The sequence below is a fragment of the Chaetodon auriga genome, chromosome 8, assembly GCF_051107435.1.
Source record: "Chaetodon auriga isolate fChaAug3 chromosome 8, fChaAug3.hap1, whole genome shotgun sequence".
In the NCBI taxonomy this organism is placed as follows: Eukaryota; Metazoa; Chordata; class Actinopteri; order Chaetodontiformes; family Chaetodontidae; genus Chaetodon; species Chaetodon auriga.
This window is the reverse complement of record NC_135081.1, coordinates 13,228,110-13,249,364: the sequence shown is the minus strand read 5'-3', so window position 1 is coordinate 13,249,364 and position 21,255 is coordinate 13,228,110. Positions and strand designations below refer to the sequence as shown.

Below are 21,255 nucleotides of genomic sequence, written 5' to 3'. Positions count from 1 at the left end.
CTGCTGTCACGCTGAGGATCAAAGGCTGTGGAAACCACAAGCTCAGTTCCACTGCTGCTTTGTGTGGAAAAGTGATGAATGCTGAATATAATGTAATATAAGGTATCGTGTAAAGACTGGTTTTGGGCATTGCTGTAGCACTTATGTTTCCTTTGAAATCTCATGGATGTGAATACTCTCTGTAACTATCTTTAACTGGATGGGCCAAACTACAGTCTACAACCACTTTAGAGGGTCACTATATATACAGCAGTATGACGTGGCTTTGCATTTGTCAATTTGCTGAATTTTGGCTCCAATCATTAAAATCAAGTGTCAGTTTTAGCTTAAAGTCTTCAAATAATTTATTTTCCAGATGCTGCACTGTGACTTCGAAAGCCAGAAAACCTAAATTAAACTTAAAACATGCTGGAGATATAAAACCTGAAATGCAGGGCTTCTAAATAAACCTCTCACGGAGAAGAATGTGGACAGCGTGATTTCCATTTCATCATTATTTTATTTCATTGTTTTTTTTTTTCCTCCTATTTGACAAGATGGCTGATTTAGCCCAGAAGACAAAATAAAAACCAGTGTTTACTAGTACGAGTTCTGTACAATTCACCAGTGACACACACCAGTATAGCTTACAATATACCAACATGAGCAGATTTACGCAACAACAAGAGATAAAATAGACTGTTTTTTTTTTTTTTTTTTAACCTTTTTTATCCCCATAAAACCCAGATATTTGGTAGTGTCATTGCTGGCTAAACATGGAAATCCAATCTGGGCAAAATAGGGTTAAAAAAAGTTTGGATTTTTTTTTTTTTTGGTGCTGTGCAAATATGCTCCTCTCCATACCAAGTATATCATGCTATACCAGTACAGTCGCCAGTATATTTCATATAGCAGTATGTCATACTCCGTGTGGGGTCAGTATTAACAAAGACACGTGTGATCTGCTGTATTTTCAGTTCAGTGTTTTGTGTCTGCAAGACGAGTTCCAGTCATGTGGCTCCACATTTCATGTGTGTTTGTTTCCCTGTTGTTAGGAGGGACAGATTTAAAGAGTTACACCTGACAGAAACCGGGAATCAAAGCACAAAGGTTCCAGTTACTTGTGAGGTTTGTTTGTGTCCCCTGGTAAATTCACTTTGTGACACCGGTGGGTGAGGGGACAGTTAAAGGTGTGGCACCAGTCTTATATGAGGAACAACTGAACGATACTGGGACTGTAGGTGAGGGGAAAGTAAGACGAGGAGACAGTGTCCTCACAGAAATGAGTCAAGCTCAGTGACCAGTCTGAGACATGATGTCCTCCTCTTCCTCCTTGATGAGCAGGAAGTATCCACTCACACAGACTGAATCCTCAAAATCCACCTTCTGATATTTGTTTATTTTTTTTCATTTCTGCTCATCAGAGTCAGTGCTGGGATTGAATATCAGTACACAAGAAGAAGACTGCGACCGCTGAAAACAACACACAAAACATGGAGCCAGCCAATAAAAAGAGTAGAATAAAGTGAGTGCGCGTGGGGAGTTTCCTGTCTGCGGCGTTTACCCAGACAGAGTTGGATTCTTCACATTTGGAGTCTTTAAAACCTGCTCAGAGAGGAGCTGAGGAAGACTTTGGGAAGGAGAGGGACAGCGAGAACAAAAGGAAAGAAAAGTGAGTGAAACAGAGAGGAAAGAGGAGAAAAGCGTGCCTTTCCATCAGGCCTGCGATAGACTGTCCTCAAGTTTTGATTCGCTTTTCCCATCTGTCCCTCCGTCTCCTCCTCTGCAACTTCTGAGTCTATAAATAAAACCTGGAGAGACGAAGGGAGGATGGGAATGGGTGGAAGAGAGAAACGGGAGGAAGCGATGGAGGGGTGGGAGGCTGCTTCTCCAACCAAACCAAGACCGTCGTCACTGTGAATTTCCGCAGCTGAACAGAAAACATCTGGTTTGATCTGCCCGTTCAAAAGAATCCGTGGTGACGTGGAGGTATTTCAGCTGAGGAGGAGGTTCACGACAAGGGGTCAACACACATGATATCAACAAATGTACCGACACGGCTGCTGGCTGACGTCTAAGTCCTTTCCTGCGGTGAAGTTTCATGCAGATATGTTGCAGATCAAACACGGTCCGATCAGGTTCTGATGGCTTTGCTTGAGGGTTGTATTCCACTAAGACTAATCCACCTGACGTGAGGTCCAGATCCAATCGCTCCCATGACAGTTTTTCCAGTCCAGACCCATAGTCACTCACAGTCATCACTCGTCCTCTTCGCTTTTCCTCCTCTCGTCATTATATTCCAGTCCAAACAGTGAAGCTGCCAAGTCCCTGATTCAGGAGGTGTTTTTGCTCTGTTCTTGTATTAAGAAAGTCACAGTGGTGGAGGGTTTAATCCCAGATGAACAGACTACCGCAGCTTACACAGGATTCAACATCTAATGATCCTTCACGGACTGTTGTCAAAGCATTGGAGCCGTTGTTTTCTCCTCTGATATAAAGCAGTCAGCTCCAGCAGCTCTCACATTTCATGATTGACGTCATTAATCCAGGAGTCTTTAGTCCTCCACTGCTAACAGTAACCACAGTGATGCAGACCAGCTCCTGTTGGTCAGCTCAGCTGAGGTGGGGCTAGTGTGGGCGGGAGTGTGCCATCATCTTGAGCCGCGATTGGTCGATGACATCCAGCAGGTTCTTGGCATCAACTGCAAGAGCGTGAGCTGCTGTCAACATCTGCTTCTTATAGTCCTGCTGGAGACTACGACAGAGCAAACACATGCACGCATACATTAGTTATACGCAGACGATTTCGTGGGCCTAAACCTGGAGTTAAATCTAGATCTGAGGTCATGTCTACCCTAAAACATTTCTTTACAGCGGTGGGTTGGTCTGTGGGTGCATTTTCAGCAGCACAGACACTGAATGATGGTAGAAATATCATCAGGGATATTACAGGAAACACTACAGGCAGCAGAGCGCCTCTATGATCCTCTTGCTCTTCTGCGACTACATGTTGCTACTTGTCACTTTGATCATGAAGGTGACACAGGCTTCAACACTGTATAGATTTGAGTATTTATGGTATATTGTTAAGAGAATATTAAAGATCCAAGAGGAAAGTGAGAGAGGGGACTGAGAAAAACATGCACAAATACAAATCCATCTGTTTCTTCAGCACCACGGACAGCGGCACAGATTTATCAGCACACAGCGCAGTGAGCCTCCCGATATTTCAGAGCTTGGACAAACCTCAGTCAGATAAAGGATCAGTGAGTCAGGCAGACCAGACTAACATATCCAGTTAACTCATGATGCCTCCCCACTTCAACCACTGGAGTGAAACTATCCTTTATACTGTAATGTTAACACATGAACCTACCTGGTCATCACATATTGTTGGGCTAACTTCATCTTCCCAATCAGCTCTGCCAAGTCAGAGTTCAGAAGTTTCTGTGCCATCTCGATCTGTTGGAGAAAAGCAGAGCGTTAAAAATCAACCTGACACCAACCAACACCTCTGCAAAGGTGTGATTTAAGACCCTTTAGTAACATATGAAGAGAATGTAAGTGAGTCCACAACGCTCAAGATAGACCATGAGTGTGTGTGTGTGTGTGTGTGTGTGTGTGTATATGGTTAGTGAGCGTGTGTTACTACCTCTCTGTGTGTACTGGCGGGAAGTTGTGGCAGAGTCTCATCCACCGTGGCCAATAATGTCCTCAATGCCAGACCCACATCCTGAAACACAGACAAAATGATACAAACAGAGAGAAAATCAGGAGAAGAATTTACATGGTGTTTAAAAACCAGGATTAACACCTCATGGTTGTTTGCCTCCACTGACCAGTCAAGACGCATTTCCATCCATGTCTGTTCAGACTCATGTGATATGTGCAGTGAAGACTTTGAAGGAATATAATAAAAGGTACTAAGTGTTTATTCATCGCTGTATTGACGTGTAAAAGTCTAGTGAATCATTTCCAGTGAGAAACCTGCTGTCTTCACTTAGAGACTATTTTTAGAGGAGCACAGAGGACTGATAGAGAGCTTCATCACATGCTGCGACAACAATCACCTGAAGCTCAGTATCAGCTGAAACAATGAGCTTGTGGTGGACTAGGATGCTTCAAATAAGGATGCTGCTGCAAAGAAGCTACAAATTGTAAAAAGTGAGTCAATCAGCACAGCTTCAAGGTTGACAAACAAGATCAGCGTCACCAATCCAAATGTGAAATATGGTCACAATCTGCCCTTCTGGGTTGCAGAATGAGACATTGAATGAGACATTTGTGTGACATTTTATCAAAATCAGCAGATGAATTCTTGATTTATGGTTAAAAATATTCTTTGTGAGGTCACAGTGACCTTTGACCAACAAACTCTTATCTGTTCATCCTTGAGTCCAAACGGACGTTTGTGGCCAAATTTGAAGAAATTCCCTGAGAAACTGTATTCCTGAGAATAGGACAGACAGGTTTACGGACAACCCGCAAACACAATTCCTTCGTTCATGGCTGTCGTCAGTGCAGAGGCAGAAAAATGCTGTATGCTCTTATACATGCACATTTAGAAAAACGTGTGAAAGAGTGATTTAGAAAACAGCTGATTCAGATTAGAGATGACTGGTCTTGTTAACAGATGAATCACAAATTATTCATCAGGAAAATGTCGCCATCTGAAGAGCTGTGTGGTGTTAATCAAAGCAGGGTGTCAGAGTGGTGAAGGGAAGATGACAAACTGCATAAACAGAACAGATCTACTCTTTGTACTTCTTTCAAGTGTTAAGGTCAATGACTGCAGCTCAAGAGAGAAAAAATGAAAATCCAGCAGGCCTCTGAGAAACACTGAGGAGTTTAAAAGCTGCACTGAGTGCCTCGGGTACCTTGACCATGGGAACGTATTCCTCTGGAGGAGCCGGCTGAATCTTGCTCGACATCTCGATCACAGCTTTGACCAGTCCCGTCACGTTCTCGTACACCTTGTCATTGGAGCGGTCCAGGTTGGCGGTGGGGGGCGGGCTTATCTCTTGGGGCTGCAGCTGAAGCGTGAGAGCACAAGAAGCAATGAGCGACAGGCTGAATAATGAACAGACCTGCAGGTCTGTAAGAATAACACACAGACAACAAGCTGAGACAATGAGCCTTCTAACATCAAAACAGTCTCATGATCATAAATAGAAGAATGTGGCAGAAACGTGGAAGACAAAGAGAAATCATTTCAATTTACACAAAACTGCTTTTTACATAATTACAGAAGAAGAATATTAAACAAAACTTAAAATACTGTTACATGTACTTCTCTACTCTGGTCACTAGATGGCAGTAGCATACTGATACAAACAGATATACCACATGATTAGTGCATATTTAGTTGCATTAATGTTTTCTAAAGAATTCTGAAGAATTTCCACTATGAGAACTAACACAAATATGTAGATTTGGGTGTTAATTTGGAGGGAAAGAGACAGAAGAAATCTGACTCTGAAAGATTAAAAGTTTAGATCTTTATGTGAAAACACTACAGATGATTCGATTTGTTGGACAGAGAAGTCAAAGAAGTGTCGGAAGAAAGGACAACGATGAGCAGACAAGACGCACAGTAAACACACGCAGGCAGTGTGCTGCTTACCCGCCAGGGCTAGGGTCAACAGTAAGGCAGAGTGCAGGAGGAGGGGGAGGAAGAGGAGGGGAGGGAGAGAGGGAGAGGGAGCAGCCACAGGAAAAGAAGAAAATATTAATGCTCGAAGCATTAAGAAACATGCAACCTATATTTGGTGCATCTGTGTCAATAGGTCGTTTCTGTATACTCTGAAGTGTTCGTGTCTCTATGCAGATTTGTGTGCAAGTATATTTGCTTTGTGTTTGTGTGTATTACTGTACGTGCGTGTACCTTGACTCCATCGTTGTAACTGTCTCCAGTATTTAGACAGGCCAGACTGCCCACCTGGCTCTGGGCCCCCGGTCGAGGAGGTTTCTTTGGGGGGGCTGCATGCTCTGCAGGAAACAGCACATTAAAGTTGAAAAATATTTCTCCTCAGTTTTACCTTCTCATTCAGGTTCAGGACAGGTTGTACTTTTACATTCATCAGCAGCTCTTGCTGATGTGGTCGCTCACATTAACATCACTGTAGAGTTGCAGCTAAAGATTATTTTCATTAATCATTTGATCCATGAAAAAGGGTGATGTAATTGTGAAAAACCCAAATATATTCAATTGAAAGTGCAAAACACAGAAAAGCAGAAACTCCTCACATCTGAGGAGCTCTTAGGCTTGATTAAACATCTGAAACTACTCCATAATCAAAAATTGCTGCCAACTAATTCCCTCTAGACTGACTAATGAACTAATTGTTTCAGCTCTAGATGAAAATAATTAATCCAATAATGAAAACCAAAGGAATAAAGGTTTTGAGTGTGCTGGCAAAAAAACCCTGTTATATATACTGTACATATAAATAAAACTGTCCTTCAAAAACTGTGAACTATTCTAAGCTGAATGTTTTTATATCTTCTCTGTATGCGGTTGCTTGCAGGGTGGGTACATTCACGCTTGGAGCACACGACATATTGAGCTCGACATGCTGTCTGAGTCCATATAAACAGAGGTCGGTTAGCTCGCTAGCCGGCCAACAGGCTGCAAAGTTCACAATCAGATCCTTCATATCGTGGCAACAGACTGTAAACTGTGCAAGCAGACATTGACACACACAGGGTGAGACTATCTGCTGGTGGTGGGAGATACAGAATCTGTACACAGAGAGTGAGTAAGAGCTTAACAGAGCTGTGTAACGCTACATGTGTGCACTGCATACTTTGGGAGATGAAGAGACAGAAAGAGGAGAGAATAAAACAATAGTGGTCGTGTGACTGTAATTACAGACTGTTGCAGGCCTGTCTATTACCTGGTTTTCCAACGGGCTGGTATATGTGCTGGTTTCCTGTCTGCACAAACACAATAACAAAACAATGGGTTAGCATACGCTCAGTCACACACATGATCAGAATCCACAGGAAATTAGAAGTTCACAAGCAAAAACCACCAGCTGGTCCTGAACCGTTCAGAGGGTCCAACTTAACTTTCCTGTCACACGACACGGCGCCTCAATTTGTTCTTGTAAAACACAGCGAGCTCTCAGCCGAGGAGCTGTTTTCAGTGGTGTGTGTGGTCTGTGTTACTTATGTTAACAAAAATATTGCGTGTGGCTGCACAGGGATAACAAAAACGGGTTTCCCTTGTTAGAGCTACCCGTTCAAAACGAGAAAAAGATCCTGCAGCAAGTCTTTATGATTTGACGGTTGTGAGCACAAATGGTCCCACAAAAGTCTCTAGTGGTGCCAGGCATGGTGGATATTTACTTTGTTGCATTATGACTGAATCTTTGTTGTTTTCTCTGTGTGAGAAAACAGTACAGAGGGCTTCCTAAGCCTCTGTGCCACCAGAGTGTTGTGGTCTGACAACCACCGACACTCAAAAATACTCTACTACAGCATTTTACACACACACACACACACACACACACACACACACACACACACACACACACACACACACACACACACAGAAACGAGGGAGATTTTCCCACCACAAACCACAGCCATTCAAATGGGAGGAGCAGGACAAGCATAGAGATGAATTACAGAGACAGAAATATCTGGCCGTGGCAACTTCAGACTGCTACAACAACTTACTTCTGCTGGCATCAGGAACATAACAGACGTCAACATACAACTCTGTGTTCAGCTCTTGAGAGTCCAGCTTTTGGGATACAGTTGCATTAAAGGTCTGATGGACGACATTATCTAGTTTGCAGTTGAGCAGAGCACAGTTAGCTCCAGACCAGCAGCATGCTGAGTTACTGTGTGCAACACTGCAACAGACAGATGAGGACAGACACATTCTTCTAACAGCGTTTATTAATAACTGGAGATGTTGTGGGAATCCACTGACCCCTCATTGCTGACCCCCCCCCCCCCAACAGGTCACTTCCTGTCCCGATATCAATCCTCTCGGCTCTAATCAAAACAAACACACGCCGCAGCCAATCGCAGGGAGTCCAGAACGTGGACTTCCGTCAACATTCGTCTTCAGCAGACATCCTCCTCTCTTAAAAACACAAACAGCTCAGAAAAATAACTTCCCCTCTTCATGTGGTCGGAGCGGCAAATTGTCATGACAGAGAAAATTAGACAAAGGCCACATGAAGTACAGTTTGTTCAGGAGAGATCCATCCAGGACCGTTCAGCCGCTGTCACTGTCCTGCTGCGTGCGTCCATAGCAGCAGCTCACAGTGACACAGGTGGAGACAGAAAACAGCTGTTGATGAAAAGAAGTGACTTACTGGTGGTTGGAGTCCCCCGTCTTCTCTGTCCAGACTTCCTCTAGAACTTCTAGAGTCTGGTTTCTAAAGACACACAGACAGACATAAAAATGACGCCTGCATACATCAACAGTATTTAAACTGGTTTCTTTTCAATTTGCTGCCGATCAGAGATTCACAGAGACAAACGTTCTGCATTCACAGTCATGTCAAATCATCCTGATTGGTTTTCCTATGAACAGTGAGTCACGTTGCTTTTCTGTTTGGGACTTTACGAGCAGTATTGGATTTTGATTCCTGCGATTTGCTGAGACAAATACCTTTTTATGGCATGCCACCAGCTCGGGTGCATTATATGGTGCAAACTTGGTCACTTAAACCAGCAGATTCACTGATTGGCTAAAGATTGTTAACAATATTTCACCATCAAATACTTGCCATCTGCAGCCACGACAAGACACGACAAGAAGCACCATATAATTACTAAATAACTGACAATTTGATTAAGGTGGAAGTGAATATGAGCCATCCAGGTTTAATCTGAAGTCTGACAATGATTCTGTGAATGAGGAAATGAATGAGTGAATCACAGTGAAGCTCGCACTAAAAAAAAAAAAACCTCACGAGCAAAACGCATCCAAACAGTCTCCCTGCGTGAGATTTTAGATACAAACAGGAACACACTGCACAGATACACAAGATCCAAAGACGGACTTCTCCTACACATAAACAAACTTTCTCCAACTTTAACAAAACTTTTTTAATTGGCACAAAGCCAAAATAAAACCACATACAAACACCTGTGTACACACACACACACACACACACACACACACACACACACACACACACACACACACACACACACACACAGTATCCAGCCACTCTCTGCTGCCTACCAGTTTTCCAAGACAGGACTTGAAGACCAGCATTGCCACTGAGTTCATCAAAATGGTCTGATGACCCGTTTGTGTCCGAGATGTTGGAGGTGTTGTGTCTGTGATGCTATCTGGATCTGATCTTATTGTATCTCTCTCTACAGCTGTCTGAGGGCTTTCCTGTCTCTCTACTCGCCCGTATCCTCGTCTGTGCCAGCAACTTCATAAAGACAAGAATTCAGATTCAACTCCAGCTTCCTGCCTCCAACACACTTATATCTGACTCTGACGCATGGAGAGAGGGAAGGAGGAGGAGGAGGAGGAGGAGGAGGAGGGATGGAGCTGCTGCCAACGAGCCATCAGTGTTGCGAGCATGTCTGCCCTTCTTTCCCAAACCATTCTTCCTCTCTCCTCCCTTTCTCTCGCCCCTCCCTGATGTGACAGTGTTATAAAAACCAGCCAGCACACACATACACACACACGCACGCGCACACACACACACACACACACACACACACACACACACACACACACACACACACACACACACACACGCGCACACACACACACACACGCGCATGCGCGCGCACACACACACACACACACACACACGCACACGCACACGCGCGCGCACACACACACACACACACACACACACACACACACACACACACACACACACACACACGGCTTTTCAGTAATCTTGTGTGTTGTCAGTTCGTGGTTATGGGTCAAAGACAGACTGTTGACTGGGCTGTCAGATTCTCTAAGCCTATCATTAGCCTGGAATTCACACAGGCCACACCTGCCTACAAACTCACAAACACACACAAACATGCACACGCGCACACACGCACAATGAAATTCTTGTACAAAAACCCCAGACAGCTCCTTCAATCAGTGCTCACAGAAATATGCATCCGACATAAAACGTTAATCTTTCCTCCCCGTCTTTATGATCGAGGGTCTCCCATCAGCAGCGCCACTTTTCACACTTAACAGCAACAAACACTGCCTTCATTCACTTTTGTGTGTGTGTGTGTGTGTGTGTGTGTGTGTGTGTGTGTGACTTTTCCTGGAACAGTAAGTCAGTCATAATGAATTTACAGTCCAATAACTCACAACCATTTGGCACTCCACTGCTAACATGAACCAGGGAGATGGCTATGGTAGAAGGTAAATCCAGAATAGGAAGTAAGGAACAGGAAGTATTTAAAAAAAAATCTTGGCAAGTAGAAATATTCGCTAAAAAATTACATATTTTACCGACAAGATCAGTGACTGAGCCAAAGAAGATCTTTCTTTCTCAGTGCATATGCACGCTGCATACACCATGTTTAACAGTCACTAGTCAACGCCATCCAGGGCTCAAACTGCTGCAGATGTCAGATCTACTCAGCTTTGACGTTTTATTATAATCATTAATACTGATGAATTTCACAGAGTCCGTTAACAAACTCACAAAACACGACAACATGCATGACAGAACTGACAGCTTCGGATCACAGGTAACGATAACACACCTCACCATGCACAACAACATCACACAAAAGAGGAACTCATGGCGCCGTTTCTCTGTGTTCTGCTTCTCTGGAGTGAAATGTTGCTGCTTATCAGCAAACCTTCATGCATTTGCCTCTGAAATACAAAAAGATTTTCGCGCTGTGTAAATAATTGCTCATAATACATGAGCCAAATGTTTCAGGTGAGTTAGAAGCACTGCTGCGTCCTCAGCGTTGTGTTTGTTTAAGTGTGTATTTTCCAATGTGTGCGCTGTGTGTGTTACCAGCAGCCTTTCCTCCTGCTCCAGCCACCTCTGGTCCTCCTCCATCTGCTGTTGTTGTATCATCAGCTGTTCCTCCATTAACAGGCACTGCTGGCCTACACACTGCTGCATGTCTACTGCCCTGTCCTACACACACACACACACACACACACAAATACAAACATGCAACAATAGACAAACACAGCAACAGGCATGCACACCAACACAGACACACACGCAAACACACACATACAGAGTCACAGATGAGGAGAAACATGCACACACACACACACACACACACACACACACACACACACACACACACACACACACACACACACACACAGGACAGACACATACACCAGACTGATGAGAGGCTGAACTGATGGACACATACACTAAAAATAATGGATGTCAATGGGATGTTCATTTGTACCATTTAAATATTTGAATAATTAAGTAAATCTGTGGACTGGACTCATAATGCAGGTGGTTCATTTTCCAGTGATCGGTATCTTAAGGCTAAAGGCTGCAAAATGTGTGTATGCGTGTGTGTGTGTGTGTGTGTGTGTGTCTGTACACACGGGTGTAAAACTGGCCTCCTACCTCCATCGCAGAGCCCCACAGTGCCATGTCGTGTCCATGCGGCTGGGGAAGGTGCTGTGCGTGCGAGTGTGTGTGGACGTGGTGGCGGGGGTGTGTGTGCGCATGGTGTGTGTCCAGCATCGCAGCCTGTGGGGGGTAGAGGGCGCTGGGCACCGAGGGGAGGGTATGAGGGCCGGGGTACCCTGCCATCTGAGCCGGGGGGGGGACAAAGTCACACTGTTAGTCTGTCATCATTACATCCTCATGTATCTTGCGTTTATTTCATGTATTTATTTCAGTTTTTATTCTTTTAACCGATCTTTAAATGGTTTCTATCTTTTCGATTTGTGTTGTCATATTTAATCCCTTATTCGTTCTTTGAAATACTTCATTTAAAGCACTCTGAATCACCTTTGTGAATGCTGCAGACTAGACTATTACGTCCTCATTATGAGTTATTTAACTGTATATCAAGCAGAACAGTAGCCAAAACAGGATTTAGTCAATCTGTGGAGTTTATCTGCGTACCTGATAGTGTCCAGGATGTTGAGAACTGGGGTAAAAACCTTCACTGGAGCGAGGACTGGGATAGCCTGGTCTACTAGGCTACAGACAGACAGACAGACAGGCAGACAGACAGGCGGGGGGAGGGGGGCGGGGAGGTAGAAGTTGAGAGAAATAGAAAGACAGAGGGGGGAAACAAAAATGCAGTTACAATGCCAGTCCATCTTTTTCCCCAATTGAACAGCAGAAGCCAGGACACTGGGTCATTCAGACATTCAACACACAAACCTCCAGGAGCTGTTTGTGTGGCTGGGTTAGCTGTCAATCAAAACAGGGAACACCCACTGGGCTGCAAGTCCAGCAAGCTGTTAGTTGAACTACTGTCCCTATGTTACAAACATCGACACATGGATGACCGGTATGAACTATGTTACAGTCGGGGAGACACGACCAGGAGAATCTCTGGTTAGATGTTATGCAGGCGTGTATTAAGTGTTACGGCTGCACGTTCACCAAAGACCTCTCTTTAAAGCACTGCTTTTTCTGATTTGGAAAGAAAAAAAAGATGTGTGGCTGCTGAAAAGGTTTAAAGAAGAAAGTGTGGTGTGAAATATTTTCATTCTGCATCACAACCCGTGAGAAAGTTTGACTCCCGGTCGCTGCAGAACGCTGCTGGCTGAAGGAGCAGCCGAGTCTCTCGTCTCTATTCTTTTCTGTGCCTTTGCTTTGGGCACCAGTGGCTAAAAACAGAAGTGCTTGGTGAACCCACAGCCTTGTTTCTTCTCTTGGTTTCTGGTGATTTGTTGAGATGAAGCTGCTGAAAGTTGATGAACAGTTTCCCCTCGTAGGATGACTGGAGACATTTTTCTTAATGATTTAAGCTTGTCTAACACAGAGCTCATTTCTAGCACAACAGTGTTATAACCTCTACCTTCCACATCCTCTCATAGTAGCTTTCTCTGGACCACACCTCCGAAAGCAAGACACAAAGACACACAGGGAGGGAAACAGACAGAAAAGAAAGACAGCGGGGACGGACGGAGGGAGGGAGACAAGGAAAGAAAAAAGAAAAAAGTAGGAAGGACAAAGAGAAGCAGACAAGACAAACTGAGGACGAGACAAACGGGAGCTTAAAAACTCTCAGAGAGGGAGACGTTCAGCATGTTCACCCATGGACCGACACAAGGCTCCTCAACAACAGTTATTGTAGGTTGGAGGTTTAAATCTGACCCAAACAGAATCACAGCCCCGTGGTAGCGGGAGGTTTCGCTGAGAATACCCAGTTTAAAACTAGAAAGATAAAGACAGCGACAACAGACAGACTGGAAGGTGAGGTTCATGAGACGAGACCTCACAGCAGGGTACGACAGAAACTGGTTACAATCTGGAAACTTCTGGATGAATAACTGAATGTAAGAATGAATGAGCGAATAAATGATGCATCATTTATTGGCAAAACAAGTAACAGCATCATCAATTTACTCCTGTAGAAGTGCCAGTATGCGCCATCTACTGGCAGAGAAAATAACCTGCAGACTACGAGCAGTACAGCTGCTCTGCATTTTCTATAGCTCTTCATCTATTTGACAGAAATTTGTCATTATCTTTAGTCAAACAGATTGTACAACAACAATTTCAGGGCGGCACATTTTGGACACAGAGTAATTGGGGGTCTTTCTAAAATTAACCTGTTGTTGTGCATGACATAACGCCATGAAGAATCTTAGGAATGTTGAGTGGCACAGCGTAATTAAGATTTTCTTTTTACTTCCTGTTTCACGCTCTGGGGCACAAGTCGCCGACTCCCACACAGACACACCAGTGAAAACACGCTCTGCACCAGGAGGGTCTTCAACTTGTCTGAAAGGTGTTGCTGCATCAAATTCAGAATAAGCATATATTTACAAAAATCAAGAAGTTGATATTTGTACTGTTTTCAGTAGAGCATATGTCAAAAAGGATTTGCAGAGTATCACACTGTTTTGGAATCAGGGTTGCGGAAGAAAAAGGGCACGTGGGCGAGCGGCGGGCTGGTGTTACAGTTCAGCAAGAGGACTTAACGTTCGGGGTCACCTCCCAAAACAAGCTCATGTGTGCCACTACTGGCCAGCACCCAACAGCTAGGTCAAGGTGACAGAAAGCCAGCTCTGTATAAACAGGCTTCAGCACAGACGGACCTTTTAGCTGGCTCTTCATTTATTTATAGTAACGGTCTCAATCTGAGGCTTTACACATTCTTACAAGCTTCAATGGGTCAAATGTAAGTACACAATGCAGGCCCACAGCATTACACTGAATTATAATATATGTTACAGAGGTTTCTCCCCTTGGACGTGGCTGAGACCTGGAGCTAGGCAGTGGAAAAGTTGTTGCATTAAATAGCAGCATTAGTGAAAAACACTCATTCTATTCATTGAAACTGCAGTGCAATTTAAAGGCTGACCACAGGAGTCCTTTTGTCTCTCCTATGAATATTTGCGTTCTCTTGTTTGTCCACGATATATCGTATTTCAGTTCCACATGTGTTAGGTGGGACAGACTGCTGGATCTATGGTTCATGACAGGCATCCTGAACAGGCTAGAAATAGGGTGCATTCATCTGAGGACACATCAACACAATGCCTGACGCAAATACGTTTATCTGCATTCAACGGCATGTCCAGCGTGCCGGAGATGAGCATGCCACCGGGCGAAGCACTGACAGGCCAGCTTACAGTCACTGGTGTTAACGAGCACTGAAGCATCAAACATCACTGCACTCTGTTACAATTAATGATGCAAAGATTGAGTTTAGTCAGACATGATATTAAAGCCGTGCATCCAAAAAATGTTGCAACAATTGGAAATTGGAAATCAATATGTTTAGAAAAGTTATTTCACACTAGAGTTTTAGGTCTATGCTGTGTGGTCTGTGCTCATATCACTGATTCAAAGTCAGCAGGGCTCAAAAAAAAAGACAACTGGCAGGCTACTGTCAATCAAACCTCATCAAATCACACCTGCACAGTCCTGATGAAACAAATAACACCTAATTGAATTTTGACTTCTAAGTGTCTGAATCTAGAAATTCTCCTTTAAATCCCTCCGGACATTTTCACACCAAGAATGTTGCAACTTTTTTTTTTTTTTTGATGAACACACACGGCTTTGTTTAAGTTACTAAAAACTGCTTTAGTGCAGTGTTAACAGTACACCACCTGCCTTCAAGGGTCTGGACATGGGTCTTTCAGAGCAGGGGGTGGGAAAAGGTGGATGGGTGGTAACAGGGACACTTGGCATTCGACTGGGTGGATGGTGGTGAGTGGAGGACAGAGTAAAGGCAAAGGGGACTCTCTCTGTGTGTGAAAGAGTGAGGGGGGCAGGAGGGACCAGTGGGGGCCTCCCACGTGACTGCACAGCAGGGAGTTGGTGCCGGGGGTCAGAGTCAGGTTGCAGTGGGGTACTGGGAATAGTCTGGCAGCCAGAGTGAAAGCTGGGCAACAGCAGGGTTTTAAAATCAGAATTTGACTTGTGCTGAATGTTTTGGAGGGCGTGGGGACAAACAGGACTGCAGGACAGAGAGTTAAGGTTGGGACCAGGCTGGGAAAGGAGGGGGGAGAAGAGCCAGGGATGGGAGTGTGAGCTGTTTAACTTTGTTTGGGATGAACAGAGCAGGTGGCCGTTAGTGGGGGGATTTGTCTTGTGGGGGCAGCTGCCAGTGGACGGGCTGTCTGAACTGGTGTGAGGTGGAGAACAGAAGTTAGCCTGAGACTGTAGGGACAAGCTGGGATGAGCTTTGGATTCAGGATTCAACTCCGTGTTGTGCTGGGAGTGGTGAGTGCTGTTCTGAAGAGGAGGTGACTGAGGCTGAGGATCGGGATAAGAGGAAAAGTGATGGGGAAACTGCAGAGATGAGGAGTAGAGTGGAGGAGCGGGGGGGTGAGAAGAGGTGCAGGGAGACGAAGGATGAGGGTTTCCAAGGCAGAGGGAAAGCTGTGAGGCAAAGCGCTGGTTTGGATGGCAATGGTGGTGAGGAGAAGGAGCAGAAAGACAATCCAAACTGAAGGTGGGCTGCAGGGAGGGACGGCGGCTGGGCTGCAAACAGAAACACAAAGGTAGTGGAAGGAGAAATGGAAATAAAGAAGATATCATAAGACAGAGGTACAGAGTAGACAGGTTAGAGAGACAGGGAGAAGCAAAGCACAGACACAAGTGGAAACCAAAGCCATACAGCGGCTGCGTCTCTGAACAGCAAACACCAGCGCCAAGACTTTTAGCTCCCAGAAAACATTTTTATCCCTTTTGTCAAATAACAAACAAATAAGCATCCGCTGAAAGCTGCAACTAATTTTAAGTTAAGGATGAGCGCCATTGGTCGACATGTGGATTTTAGCCAGTTGCCACCAGAGACACTAGTTGGTTGAACTTATTATTATTATTTTATGAATGCACACATTTACATTACAGGATAATGTGTTCCTAATGCACGGTGGGGTTTCCCTTATTCAGTAATTACTGTGACCCCTTTATCAGGAAAAATCAGCTGAAGACTCAGTCGTAGTGTCCAGAATAAGTCTTGAAAACATTTGAACTCTACATGCTGGAATTTCTCTCATTTATCCAGGACATTGAAATTCATTGAAAATGGCTCTTCCGCTATTCGCAATATTTTTTCAGACAATATTTAATGTTGTTCATTAAATTACGCTCAATTTTGACTGTTTTCTGAGTGTCTTCTTGCTTTAAGTTAAAATTGTGTTTAATCGTTAGGGAAATTAGTCCTTTTGAACATCCCTACTTTAGATTAGGGATAAAGGGCAAAATGCATCACTGAAGGTTAAAAAAAATTTGCTGTTCAGTACATATGGCTTTAGCTGTAACCCAGAGAAGCAGCGAACAGATGCTAACAGCAGGGGCACGGGGGCAGTACGGGAGGGTGGAGCAGCCAGCAGCTGGGGAAACAAGCTGTGAGGTGGGATGGCACAAGTGGAGATGGGGGTGGGGGTAGGGTTTATGGACTTGCAATAAAGAACAATTTAAAAAGTAAAGCCATATTTGTAAAAGCTTATCATTCACAAAGTTCACGGCGTATGCATATAACACAAACCCAGTCAGTCTCCTTTCTTCTGATCTACGAGAATGTAACATCAACCTCAACCTGTCCACCACAGGACGATTATCATACGAGAATGTAAGACAAGATGCTCATTGACAAAAAACAAGCAGCATTTCAGATGCAAAACAAGAATCAATTCATGAAAGAATGCTGATGAAAACATTAGACAACAGAAAATATATCACTAACTGCACATGAAAGCATCTCACAGAGGCTGCAGTCCCTAACTAGCGAGTGCAGAGGACTTGCGATGATCAGGGTGTCGCACAACAGACAGCACAAACACAGCAGACACTCCTTGTTACTGCACCTGTTTTACTCATACAGACGTACACACGCAGACAGACACAGACACACACGTGCTGTAGTAGCGTCTTACTTTTGGCGGTGCTTCGTCAGACCCTCCAGAGTCCCAAGAAACAGTGACCTGTCTCCTCATCTCCATCCTGTTCCTCTCCTTCTGCTGGAGCTTCTCCTCCTCTAATATAGTGCTGGAAACGAGGAAAAGAAACAAGATCATGTGACACAAATAAACATTTAATTCAGCACAGAGAGGAGGAAAAGAACGGTGACAGATGATAAAGAAATGGCTTGATACACAGAATAATATCTCATATTTCACTGCTGTTTGTCAACGTGTAAACATGTGGTATTTAACACATTAGACTTCAGTTATTATCATATACAGTATTGTGGTGCAGCACTTCCTCGTATGTTGTTTATGAATGTGAATAAAGGCTGAAATGGATAGCCATGCAAAATATCCCTGAACAAATGAGAGTGAAGTCTACTGAAAGGTACTAAAACTCATGCTGGTAAACTCATACAAACACATGCACACACCCATCACACAGTACAGGGTTTTCCTCACGAGTAAAGCTGTTTCTAAAAGCAAACTGTCAGCTTAAGTGGTTTTCTACCTCCTGCTGGAAATATGAAAACTCAGCGACAGCCCCAACACAAACACACACACACGCACGCACACGAAGCATTCCTCACACATGTACAGAGCGTCAAACACAAACTAAGTCACAAGAAAAACAAATTCCATGTTGTTATGAAACATCCTCTTGCTTAGTCTCTTACAGCTACACATCCCAGAATGCTCAAGCAGCTCCCAGTGATATTCAGAGAGCCAGTCCAGAGACACAATTCAGGCCAGTGGCAACAATTTGGGCTTAAGGTGCTTAGAAACCAAATCAGCTGTTATGATAGAATATTAGCTTTCATTTCAATAGCATGTCTTAGAAACATGCAGTTCAAATTTTACCATTAACTGTACACTGACACCAACTACTGATGCCATCCCTTTGCTGTGTCAGGCAAAACAGAGCAGTAAATCTTTGGGTGATATTGCTTAAGCAGGCTAAGCAGCGTCCCACGCCCCAAACCCAACATTTTTAGGTCTAATGCAGCCCGACAGACCACACTGAGATTACTCGCTAAAATTATCCTCACTGACCTGTACCCTGGGAAAAGTGCTGCTAAACCGAAGCCAGATTCCCAGAGGAAGGAGCTGCTGCTGCTGAGGAGTGGACGGCTCCACGAAACTGACGAACTGGATGGTCGAACCATCCAACACACACACACACACACACACACACACACACACACAACTTTCCTCAACAAGGATAAGAGCTATTTCTAGCATCTACATCATTACCCTCCTGTTCTGTTGTCTCCTGCCGTGTGTGTGTGTGTGTGTGTGTGTGTGTGTGTGTGTGTGTGTGTGTGTGTGTGTGTGTGTGTCCTTCCACCTGTCAAAATCAGTCTCGTGTCAGGTCTTCTTTTCCATGACAAAACACATTTGTAGGAAAATATCAGTACAGTTTTCCACTAAAATATCAAACTGTATGAACACATTCGACATAGTGATCACTGCTTATACTTATCTGCATTACAGAACACCATTTTTCATTTTCTTTTTTATCATCAATAATGTGAATTATTGATTAAAAAACAATGTATTTAATTGGTTTGTTTGGCTTTAAGATGTACATGTTCATATCGTTATAAATTGTATGGATACCCTCAGTACATTACTGGCACATCCATTTTTAGTCTCTTTGTCTTAATCACAGCACTTATACAAATCCTCCAAATGTGTGTTAATGTAACCTCTTTAACATGTTATCTCATTAGAAAAAAATCAGCCAAGAATAAATCTGCCAGCCCTGCATCACAGTTTCACAGTAAATGACATCATGCATGGATACGTGCGATGACGATCAGCACCTGGCAACATCAACACTGACTGTCTCTTCCCCCACCTACACTACACCACCTGGAACAACAGGGCCTGTTCAATGTATTTACTCAGACTGAGCTGACTGCACAATCTTGGACTTTTTCAGCAACGCCCTGCTTTACTCTCATGTATTTCTCACCTGTGCAGCCCCTACTGATGGACACTAAGCTTCAGGCATCTGACTTTAAGTACACTGAGATTTAAGTGGGACACCATGGAGCCACAGCCTCCTCTTATGACCAAGCCGAATGTCACAAGGGTTCACACACGAATATAAACAAAACAACACAACAGTTTCATCAAAATCTGACCAGAGATCACACAGAGGCCGATTCCTAGTCCATCATCTGATTTCATCAAATTTGCCTGTAACATGTAGGGCAAACACATTAATCACTAGTTTGATTTCCAGAAGGATGTACAAAAATTGAATTTGCGCTCCTCCACACTCATGAATCAGTAGCTAATAGTAGCTAATAAAAATGTAGTATGTTGAATATGTTATGTTGACAGCATTACAGATCAAAAGGCAGAGCTTAAGGCCTTAAATCAGGCTCAAGCTAATGGCAGCAAGCCGCTAACCTGCTGATTGAGCAAGACATTAAATTCCTCAGAGTGCATCTTGCCACAGAATGAGGACTGTGGATTTTGTTCTCGATCACACTGAAATCAGAGGAACAAATACAGCGACCAGTAACTGTTTCATCGAATGTTTCAATAAGACAGACTTGATAAAATGAAGTGAATCTTTCCTTTAATTGGGACATGCAAAGACACTAAACTCTCGTAGAGGACCAGTGGAGGACAGTCAAACAATCAACCGTGAGTCATGTTTAAGAGACAAACAAAATGGCTGCTCCAAAATCAGCTTCAATGTAAAATCCACTGAATTCAACACACTTGTAGACATAAACAAAGGCGAAGCTTTGCAAAAGAAAAATAAAATATTCAATATATCATAGGCTGACATTTAAAAACTCTGAAGAGACAATACTTTACCTTAAGAACAAGCCAGTCCGATAGCAGCGCGGTGAATCCAGTCAAGCCCCTCTAACCACTAAAATGATGATGGGCTGGTGGCGCTCTGCACTGATATGCTACTGAAGGTCAACATGAAAAACTCCAAAAGATCCCAGCAACGCTAAAAGCATGAAGCCCACCGCTGCTGGCAGGATGACTCAAATATGCTCTGCTGCAGCTGAACAAAGCCTCGCTCGACTATAAGCTACAGTCCCTCAGCACACACACACACTTCACTACCTGGATAACATGATCTGAGAGTTGGTCCTGGGGAGTGGAGCGCTGCAGTGCTTCTGCTCGCGTTCTCCCTTCCTTCCTTCATTCTCTCTATTTTCTCTCTTGCTCTCTCTGTTCTTTGGAAAGCTGTAGCTCCTGGCAGCTGCCCACTGTGTAAACACACACACACACACACACACACACACACACACACACACACACACACACACACACACACACTCTCACACACACACTCGTGTTGGTCCACCGTCTAGGAAAAGTGTAGTAGTAGCTGAGAGCTGCATATTTGGCAGCAGAGACCTATAATTGATATTATGATATAAAACCCAGCCAGACTGAGAGTAAACCAAATTGTATAACCTTATATGGCATAACTTTCCCCTATTAATAGCCAGTGACCACAGCTAACATGGTCAATATTGACTTGGTTTCCAAGACACTGGATGAGGCGTATGGAGGGTTCCTCACCATTTCTTCATGCAGACATAACATAGCCAATTAAAATAAAGGTTCTTAACTTTCACACACACTTTTCCACACTGGACTGTCAGCCCGTTGAAACACACAACCACAAACATACTGTACATCTGTCTGACTAATGAGCGGACCTCCACGACGTGGAGGTCAGCGCT

General features: G+C 43.9%; 1 protein-coding gene across 13 annotated transcripts in view; it reads right to left on the bottom strand.

Annotated features, from left to right (window-relative positions):
* Positions 1-479: 479 nt before the first annotated feature.
* The window catches only part of LOC143325291 (focal adhesion kinase 1-like), a 58,533-nt gene continuing 37,757 nt past the window's right edge, over positions 480-21,255 (bottom strand). For 6 of the 13 annotated variants that reach the window (XM_076738273.1, XM_076738274.1, XM_076738270.1 and 3 more), the window contains 12 exons: positions 17,498-17,609; positions 12,048-12,125; positions 11,541-11,729; positions 10,956-11,081; positions 8,313-8,375; positions 6,876-6,915; positions 5,864-5,967; positions 5,603-5,611; positions 4,857-5,012; positions 3,632-3,712; positions 3,356-3,441; positions 480-2,734 (listed from right to left, as the gene is read on the bottom strand). In XM_076738273.1, coding sequence (XP_076594388.1) covers positions 2,608-2,734; positions 3,356-3,441; positions 3,632-3,712; positions 4,857-5,012; positions 5,603-5,611; positions 5,864-5,967; positions 6,876-6,915; positions 8,313-8,375; positions 10,956-11,081; positions 11,541-11,729; positions 12,048-12,125; positions 17,498-17,609 — 1,171 coding nt within the window. In that variant the 3' untranslated portion in view covers positions 480-2,607. Of the gene's footprint in view, positions 2,735-3,355; positions 3,442-3,631; positions 3,713-4,856; positions 5,013-5,602; positions 5,612-5,863; positions 5,968-6,875; positions 6,916-8,312; positions 8,376-10,955; positions 11,082-11,540; positions 11,730-12,047; positions 12,126-15,224; positions 16,098-17,497; positions 17,610-21,255 lie in introns of all 13 variants that reach the window. The other 7 variants (XM_076738269.1, XM_076738280.1, XM_076738279.1 and 4 more) reach the window with 4 other exon arrangements.